At 37.7% G+C, this 9,936-nt stretch overlaps 1 protein-coding gene across 3 annotated transcripts in view; it reads left to right on the forward strand.

The window, feature by feature from the left end:
- PLCE1 (phospholipase C epsilon 1) overlaps positions 1 to 9,600 on the forward strand; it is a 153,993-nt gene extending 144,393 nt beyond the window's left edge. For 2 of the 3 annotated variants that reach the window (XM_069864033.1, XM_069864035.1), the window contains 7 exons: positions 154 to 272; positions 1,417 to 1,545; positions 2,303 to 2,512; positions 3,023 to 3,184; positions 3,355 to 3,573; positions 4,305 to 4,517; positions 5,559 to 9,600. In XM_069864033.1, the coding sequence (XP_069720134.1) occupies positions 154 to 272; positions 1,417 to 1,545; positions 2,303 to 2,512; positions 3,023 to 3,184; positions 3,355 to 3,573; positions 4,305 to 4,484 (1,019 nt within the window). In that variant the 3' untranslated portion in view covers positions 4,485 to 4,517; positions 5,559 to 9,600. Of the gene's footprint in view, positions 1 to 153; positions 273 to 1,416; positions 1,546 to 2,302; positions 2,513 to 3,022; positions 3,185 to 3,354; positions 3,574 to 4,304; positions 4,518 to 5,406 lie in introns of all 3 variants that reach the window. The other variant, XM_069864034.1, reaches the window with a different exon arrangement.
- The last annotated feature ends 336 nt before the right edge of the window (positions 9,601 to 9,936 follow it).

Raw genomic sequence — 9,936 nt, forward strand, 5'->3', positions numbered from 1 at the left:
CTGTACAGACAAAGAGTGTTAATGCAGTGCTATTACAGTGCTTTTACATCATCTAGGTGTGGGAAACTGTAGCTATTAATATAGCAAATTTGAGTCATCCATTTCTGAGATTTGTGTCCTAGGATGTGGCAAAGAAAGGTGTTTTCTTTTCAGGCTATAGACATGTCCAGCTCCATAACCTGCACAATGAAGCATTAGAAATTTCTAGTTTGTTCATAAACAGTCGGAGAATGGAAGAAAATCCTTCTGGAAACACTCTGCCTGCATCTAAGGTAATTTAATAATTTTTTTGAGAATGCCCTGTGTTCACATCTTGATGACTAGTACGGGCTGAACGCTTCTAGAACCAGAAGGTTCAAAGGTTTTGGTCCCTAAACCTGCACATTTTTCAGTATCACCTCAATGCCTAATTTTTGGGGCTTTGGTGAAAGTGAGGTTAACCCATCTAGCTGGAACTGTGGGAGGGTAAATCTTTTCAAAGCCTGGTTTCTGGTGTCTTTAGGTACAGCACGAGAATTCCTGTGCTGGAGATGAAGTGTGGTTGAGCAGTAAGGTTCAGAGCTGCTTCATACATTCCTTTATGCATTAATCATCAGCAATGCAGTTAAGACACAAAAAGAAAGATGCAAATTACCAAAAACTTTGGAATAATGACAGTAAAATGGAATTCTGTTTTAGGAAAAGATCATATCTGTATTTCCATAAATACATATGTATTTATAGGGGTGGATATGTGCACATCTATAAGTTTATATATACAAATATGTACACATAAAGATGTATGTGTAATATATATTACAAAAATGCATGAGTGGATGTATGTATAGATGTGATGTATTATTTAAAATAGCCCTTGGGTCAAGTTACCTGGATTACTTCTGTTTTAGTAAGTTTAAGCACACATGCTACAATTTTGACAATTCCTTATGTGTTAGCTAAAAGCTCCTGAGCTACTGTTGTGTGCAGCAGATGTGTTGCAGATATTATCCTTCCTTGAATACATGCCCAACACGTATCTTGGTGAATGACTAGGGCAGAAAGGAAGAATGTAAATGGTTTGGAGGATAAAACAAAGCTTTTCATCCACTAATTTGCTCTAAATAGTCTGAGCTCAGCTAGGATGGATAATGAGCAATGGGAGGACTGCCCTTTGTCCAGTGGCAGTTCATGTACTCTCACTGGAAAGCTTCTTTTTTCTTCTTGCTCTTCAGCTTCAGTGGGGTGGGGTCCTGGGCAAGTTGGTTTGCTGGAGTTTTTTTAATGCCTTGATCTGTAGTGCAAGAGCTGGGCATTAGCTGGATAGCTTTGCTCTGTCAGGGTCCATACAACTTGCGTGTACAGTTTCTTCCAAGCAACCTCAAAATAACATGCCTGTGTGAAAAAAGTTGAGTAATCTGTTGAATGTTGTCTGAACAGTTGTTTAGCACAGGGGAACGGAAAGCTGCTGCAATTTACAAAGTGACAATTCATGGAATTCCAGGCCCAGAGCCTTTCACTGTTTTTAATATAAGTGGAGGGACCACGGCTGCACAGCTTCTCCATCAGGTAAGGCCCCTGCTGAATTGCAGACTCTAATTGCCTGAATCCACACTGACATCATTCTGGACGTGAGTGTCCCTGCATTTCTCACACTCAGGGTTGTTGAAGTTCATTCATCACAGCAAGGAGGTGCTTCACAGATGTAATACTGTGGAACTCGTTGCATTGTGAATACAGTATATCATCAGTGAAATTTTCCCAGCTTTTGCTTCGGAGAATGGGTTTATAATCTTAGAAAGGATTCCCTATTAGCGTTTTGACTTTTGGACATATGCAGATGAGAAAAACAATCCTTCTGCCTGAGGGAGGCAGTGGGCTGCCCCTACAACAACAGCAAAATATTTCTGCGCATTTCTTTGAACTTGAGCACCATAGGAATACAGAGTAAAAGTTAGAGGGCTAAGTTCATGAGTAGGAAAACCAGTTAACTCAACAGGGATTGTTATTCTAGCAGTGGGAAAAGACTGTACTGTCCTGGGATTATGAATAAATTATCTGGCCAGCCAAACAGGACAGAAATAAGCTTAAATAGCACTGCCTTGTCTGGAATAGTTGAACTGCTTGGCTAGGCTATAGAGAACAGTACATTACCCTGGAGTAAAATATCTGAATAATAAATAGCACATCAGAAATCTTGCCTACACTACCAGAACAGTTACTGATTGTTAAAGCTTCTTTATTCATTCTCATTTATAACTACTAATTATGCAGTGTTTATATTTAGCATTCTAATTGCTGTGTGTTCAATTGTGGCCTCTCTTAGCTCTTGGCTACCACAAAAGGCACTGAGTCATGTGCTGCAGACTATTTTCTGATGGAAGAGAAAAGTTTCATATCTAAAGAAAAGAGTGAATGCAGAAAACCACCATTCCAGAGAGTGATTGGTCCTGAAGAAGGGCTAGTGCAGCTTTTGAACAGTTGGTTCCCAGAAGAGGGATATGTTGGAAGGATTATCTTTAAAACCCGAGAGGAAGTAAGTCTGCTTTAGATAAAGCGTTATTTATAAAACCAGCTAAAATTAGGTGTTAGGACCAGGAAACAAAAGGGTGTAGGTTTTTTTAATTACTTAGTGAGTAATGTCAATGCTGTGCAAATAATTTAAAACCAAACAGAGGTCTTGAGTGAGCAGAAGTGGACTTTATACACCTGTGCAATGCTAATTAGACTGCACTCAGCTCTAGGATCAGCTATGTGGTGTTTCATCATTATTGCTTAGTCAACAGTTCAATGCCACTAGCTTAGTGATTTGACTGATTGGTAGTTCTAATTTAACGTAAATCTAGACTTTTTTACATGGTTGGAAATTATTATAATGAAAGAAAGACAATAGATTGGTATGTCAAAACTCTTACATAGGGGACTTGCATTTAATGAAATGGAGCTGGGGCAATAGCACAGTCTCCCTTTTCATGTGATAAAAACCCGTAACCACCAGCTGTTACCTCTCTGAAGTAAATTAATTTGGCTCTCCTTTATTCTGTAGAATTTAAATGAGAGAAACATCTTTCAAGAAGCAAAGGAAGATACAGCCATCAGCTCTGAGGATGACAGTTTCTTTGTTCAGGTACATGATGTCTCCCCAGAGCAACCACGCACCGTCATCAAAGCTCCTCGCTTTAGCACAGCTCAAGATGTCATACAGCAGGTAACTGGTGGGTTCCCATTCAGTGGGTCTGTAACACGTAGGGCAGAGGCTGGTTTCAGACAAGATAAGGTGGGATTTGTTCTTAGTACTAGCTGAGGAGTTGGTTTAATAACCTAAATTTGAGGGAATGAACGCCTTCCTTTTTGTCTTCTTTTTCTACTTCTAAACAGACTCTTTGCAAAGCCAAATACTCCTACAGCATTTTGAGCAATCCAAATCCAAGTGATTATGTGCTCTTGGAAGAGGTGACAAAAGAGCCAGCAAACAAAAAGTCCTCAACATCTAAACCATCTCAGAGGATTCTCTCTGATCAAGAGTGTGTGTTTCAGGCCCAAAGCAAGTGGAAGGGAGCAGGAAAATTTATCCTCAAACTGAAAGAACAGGTTCAGGTAAAAGATTAAATAGTTTACAGCAGGTTTTATAGAAGGTGTGTAATCAGCTTAATGGGAACCTATTTTCAATGGGAGGGAGACACAACTGGCATGAGGCTACATGGGAAAAAAAGAGACCACAGCACATCCTTTACATTTTTCTTTGTGAAACTTCATCACTTGCATCCAACACTGCTTATAAATCCCATGACAATCTTTATCTTTTACTAAAAGCGTTCTGTATTTCAAAATCTTCTGGCTCTGCCTGCCTTGCTCTCCATCGTAGTAAAATAGGGCTATTCAAATGGGCAATACTTGAAAACTGCTGGAATAAAGTCCCCTTTATTTCTGCCCAGTGACAGAGTTGTTCTGTTGCTTTATCTCAGGCTTTGGAAAATGGCAGGAATTAAGTACTTGCCTGCTGAGGGAAGAAGCCGTGTTCTCCTTTCCAGCAGATGCCACCAATCCACAGCAGATGTTGCTTTAAAGTAATTGTATCATAAGCACGGATTTTTATACAAAAAAGTTTATCCCAAATTTGCTAAACATATCTTTAACAATGCTTAATTTTCAATTAATCTGTTCAGATAAGGAGAATGTGCTTGGCTATAAAAGCACAGCTGCACTGAATTTCAAAAGGGAGGCCTGCTTAGGAATAATTTAGGTGATATCATATTCATTCCACATTTTACAGCTAATAAACAGCCTCTTAAATGCCACTTCTATGATCTGATTTATTTTTTTTCCAGGCAGCACGAGATGACAAAAGAAAAGGCATTTCCTTTACCAGTGAACTCAGGAAGTTAACAAAGGCAAGTAAGCAGTATCGGGGGTTCATATCGCCCCCTCTGCAGGCCCTGCCAGACAGTCTGCAGAGCAAGGAGGAGAGGTTTGCGTGCAGCCTGACTTTTAGTGACATTATGGAGTAATAACCACCCTTACCTATGGCACCACCTGTTCAGGTATGAGATACTGATTCTGACCCTGAGCAACCATCCAATGCATGATTTACAGAGCATTCTTTTCCAAGTTGTTGGTTGAACCATAGTGAGATACAAGGGCCTTACAGAAAGAACTCCAAAAGTCTCAGACAGTGGTGTGCATTGCCACAGTCGCATCAGTAAGGGCTCCAGTTATTTCATATGGATTTGCTACAGTGAATCAGACTAGTGTGAAGACTGGAGTTTCACCCACTTCCTCTGCCTATATCAAAAGCAAAACCAAAATGCTGCATCCTGGTTGATTTTAGAGTTGATTAAAAAATCAACTTAACTGTGCTTAATGACGTCCTGTTACTCTGTCACTCTGGACCAAAGTAAATAGAGGTATCCAGTAGAGCTTTTGTTACTGTTTATTTCATGCATACAGTAAAATCACCAGGATTGATGATCTCCTTTTTAGCTAGAACTAGTTTATAGTGTTAATTTCTCTCTGTGCAGGTTTTGCCAGAAGTGTTTTAACATTTTTACTATCCATCCTTTCTATCTCTCTTCAATTCCTTCCATCTTGCTTGACCTAAAACAGCAAATGAAATACACAGGACTGTCCCGTTTTATGTGAAGACAGCACATGTAACTTGCCCACCAGCAAGCACTAACCAGATATTTGCATAGTGTTACTACAGCACTAAGACATCATCTGAGAAGTTACAGTTTCTTCTAAATGAAGAAGAAATCTTTTCCAGTGTTGATAATTTTATCTCGCATATGGCCAATTTAAGATTACCTTTTTCCTTCCACATACACATATTTTAACGTGCACTGTCATACTACTGCTAAATCATTAACAGAATTCAAATAATTTGCAAAATATTTTACCTATGAAGTGACAAATTTGATACCTTATTTCTAGGCTACTACAAAACCACTAAATCATCAAAGCAATCTGAATTCAAGAAAAGCTAAGTAAATTATGGAAAGATCCCAGTTGCATTCCCTCTTCTTCTGTATTTCTTCTTTCCTTTTTTTGAAAACTGGAATTCACATCACTGAATCCTTCTGCAGTGTCTTTGAAGGAACCTGCTGCGGTCTGAACTGGTCAGCAATTGTGTGCCCTGTGCTACAGATGCTTAATCCAGGCAATGCTGCTGGATTAGCATCCAGAACCTGGGAATCCTAAATGGGATGTCGTAGATTGGAAAAATGCCCGTCGGCCCTCAGAAGATTCTCCTCTTCCCGTATCTTCACATCTGCAGATTCTTGGTAGGCAGATGAAAAGGTTTTCTTGGACTGTATGTTGTAAACAAATGTGTCATCACCCTCCCCTTTTTAAACAAAAGATACTTTTAGCTAGTTGCCTCTAGGGAACTGAAGGCAGAGAACCGGAGTGTTCTTTTATGTGTATTATATTAAAATAATGCACTTTTACCTGAAGATTTCTGTTATACACTGTGTTAATTGATTGTAAAGAGATTTAAATATACTGTAACTTCCTTCACATACCTGTTTAACTTTGAATATACAATGCTCAAATTATTTATGATTTTTACCTACTTTAACAAAATAATGTACAATAGCTAAATATATCTAACTGGTAGTGATATTTGACAAGGAACAACATTTTCTTCTAATAAATTGTACTTTTCCAGACTCGTGTTTAAAGAAAGAATATTTATTACTATGTCCCAAAGTACATGCCATCATATAATGTATTTATCATACACTACTACTTAGAAAATACAGAATTTTGTCCTCTCTCTGGATTTAGAGGAAAAAATGTTTGAACGTTTCTGACTCTTTCTCTTCAGCACAAGACATGTAATACTCCAAACTGACCAAACTCAAAACAATGCATTGGTAAATGTAATTAACATTTCAAAATTTTGAATTCAAAGTATATTTTTCCACGCAGTCAGGAAATGTCTTTTTACTTGTCTGTTAAACCCAGACAGTATAAAGAAATCTTACACTATGACTCTTGACATTTTTGTTTACAAAGAAACACTGTTGTGAAGTTCGATGTTTTCTGAATTAATCTTTTGATGGTTAAGTGAGTTATGATTGTCTTATTTTTTTCCTCTATGGGAGATATTAACATGCTTTGTTAATTTAAAAAATCCATAACAATTTACAGGGGCACAAATGAAACAACTGCTGAAATCAGTCATCCCTTTGATTTCCCACAAGAATTGTAGTTGTGGTGAATAAATTGCTCTGCATACATTTGTCTCCCTAGAGCAATGCCTCAACACGATTTCAGTTACCTGGTGTGACTCAGTCATGAAATCCACTAATACAGTTAGTGATTCACGCACTTCCACTTCAACTTTAGCATTCGAGCACAAAACGCTGCTGCTCCCAAGAGAGCATCAGACACAGGACAGAACAGCAGTGTAACTTGAAATGCGATTCTCTTTTTATAGTGGAAAGGTGAAAAGGAAAGTTACAGGAAGTAGTCCCAACCAACCCCACACCCAATAATTAGAAAATGAAATAAAAGAAAGCAAAAAGTCATTATTTGGCATATAAACAAACAAACATGCATTCTGTCACCTGAAGCTATGAGGTCTTTCACTATACACTACAGAAAATTTCTATAAAGCAGCCATTGCCAAAGCAAAAAAGTGCCTTCTTGTGGCCATTTCCAGCTTTGAGGGAAAATACCCACAGACACAAAAGTCCCATTTCCCCATGGCACATACTCCTAGAGACCACGCACTCCCCGCTGCTCACTGTCAGTACTGATGCAGCAAAACCACCTTGCAATTCAGCAATCACGATCAGATTCAAAAAAACACCCACCTCCTGGCTCAGCCTCTTCCCTGATGTGTTACCAATTCTAAGCACACAGCTGGCCCCTGTGCTCGTGAGGGATGCTCTCACCCTTCCCCACCCGTGGCAACTGCACAGTGCAAGACTGATACTGAGTAAAATGTTAGGAGTGACACCTCACCGAGTTTTATATGCACAGTTTGCTTTGGAATAATTTGGAATTACTGGGGAACACTTACATCACCCTACTGCACACTTCAACTAATGCACTTTTTCTTCTCGCTGTTTAACACAACAGCATTTTCACATCACTAAGAATATTTTCTTTTGGGGTTCTTAAGGCATTTTAAAAACAATACTTTCCTGCCCATACCTGTTTGGCTTTTTTTTCATTACACTCAGCACCACTGAAAATAAAATTCTTAACATCACCTATTGTATCATAGTAGTCTAGAAGACATGCTTGCTATGTCATTGAATAAAAAGTTCTTACACCCATGTTGTTATCCAATTATGGTTTTCTGTCATGTACATTTAAAAAGAAAAAAAAGCCCCTTTGGAAATCAGGGGACAGCAGTCTCAGGTCCAGGTCACATTGTGCAATGCAGGTCTAACACTTGGCTTGAAGTCTAGTGGCAATTTATAAACAGTAGGTTTGCACTATTTCTGCTAATACAGTAATTTTCTAGCTGTAGGAATAGTTTATTAATTATCTTCCTCATCAAAGTCTAAAGCTGCGGGTTTATATAGTGAAAAAGAACAGTAAAATATTTGGCTTCCTATTATCCCCCTCAACTTCATAGGAATGCCAACATCTGGAATTTTGTAAGGCTAATTACACTGTCCCATTATTTTCATTAATAAAACACTTAATTTAAAGGTTCGGTGTTGGAATACATCAGAGTTTTGGGGTGCAGTAGGACAGCATCCTTCCATTTGTGTTGGTTCCAAATATGTTAATAATGAAAATACATCACCACTTGAAGCGTTAAGTAGAATTTTTTTATTAACTTTTGTGAAAGGCCAGTTAAACAGATTTCATGTGCTGAGTTATTATTCTAACAGGGAAGTTTATTCTGCTTAGCCACAGGTTTTATTTCTGCAGGAATACCTGTCCACACATTCCTATAACAAGACTGACAAAGTAACTTTGTCCTTTTCTGTGCTTTTGGCTGGGCATGGACATGAATTAGGAAAGTACATTCATTTTTACATTACAAACTATTTACAGGAAGCGGCTTCCAGGATACAGTTTGAAAGAAAGGAATGTAAATAATTAACACCTTCTAGAAACAAGCAGTCTCCGAGTGGTAGCAAGCCTCATGCTGAACAGTTTACAGGTGGAAATCTCATCCTCTGTTGCCTATCGGCAAATATACAGAAGTATTTTGTTCTATACAATTTTAAAACCACTACTACTTTTCAACCAATTCATTACATTTTCCTTGTGTAGCATGTGCCACTTGCAGTAGTTTGAGTGTATGGGACATAAGTTGGCCCCACTGCAGCACTACTCAAGACTGCAGGAACCGAGACACATCAGGAGGTACTTCTCGTTGCCTGGAAGGTTTTCTGTTTCTATCTTACTGATCCCAAGTTTAGCAGTTAGAAGAATAAAAAAAGCAATGTCCGTTTTGATTTATAAACCTCGTCATGTTATTTTTATTCTACAAATATTACTAGATGAAGTATCTCCATAGAAAGCCATCTGCTTCTAGAATTCATATGCTTTCAAGGATTAAAGATTTTAACATGAAAATATCTAAATATTTCAAGAACACATTCTTTTACATTTGTGTTTTGTCTTTAGAAAAAAAAACTTGCTGGTAGCTTTACATTTCAGTGAAGGGTTGAGTCTGCAGCTTCTAAACCTCAACTGTCTGTTCTACTCTAGCTCTCCAAATACTTCAGCTAACATATCACTGACTGTTACTACTCCACTATGACATTCTGTTTACTTTTAGGGTAGCCCACTAAATATAACAATGGTGGGGTGGCAAGGTTTGTTTGGTTTTTTCCCTGTGATAAATATTCATAACTTCAATAGAGATAGACATTTATCAGTTAGCAAATTAAACACAACAGTAAATAAATTTTGTTCCAGTGCAAAGCATGTATAGGATATTTCAGAAGTATTTAGTTGTACTGTTGTTTTCCTCTGCCTCTTAAAGCATGTCGAAGTACTCTGAAGTATTATGTGAAGTACTATGTGCCAGTCTTTATACTGTTTGGAAACTACATAAAACGAACAATTTTAAAAGTGACTTTTCCACCTGGAGTATTTTCTCTCTGCTGACTTGAAGAATAAACTTGTATTTGTATATGTTGTAAAAAATTAAATGGTTTAAGATGCTTAAATGCTCTTTAAGATGTTCTTTGCTTTTGCCTTCCTGAACTGACAAAAGTACTGGCAAATGGTCCACTTGGAATTTTTCAGAATTTAAATCACTTACACATTTGCAACTACTTAAACAACTTAAAACAAATAAGCAATCTAAACAGACAGGAACACAGTTTTGCCATCAGTATTATATAGGCACTTTTGTAATGTACATAGTAAAATATGTGTTTTCTAATCCACTAATATAGATGTCTATTGCAAAAATGTTTGTTAACTACTTCAAATTTGGTGAATGCTATAATTAATACTAAAAACATGTATTAGAATAAA

The sequence above is a fragment of the Phaenicophaeus curvirostris genome, chromosome 9 (genome assembly GCF_032191515.1).
Source record: "Phaenicophaeus curvirostris isolate KB17595 chromosome 9, BPBGC_Pcur_1.0, whole genome shotgun sequence".
Classification (NCBI taxonomy): Eukaryota; Metazoa; Chordata; class Aves; order Cuculiformes; family Cuculidae; genus Phaenicophaeus; species Phaenicophaeus curvirostris.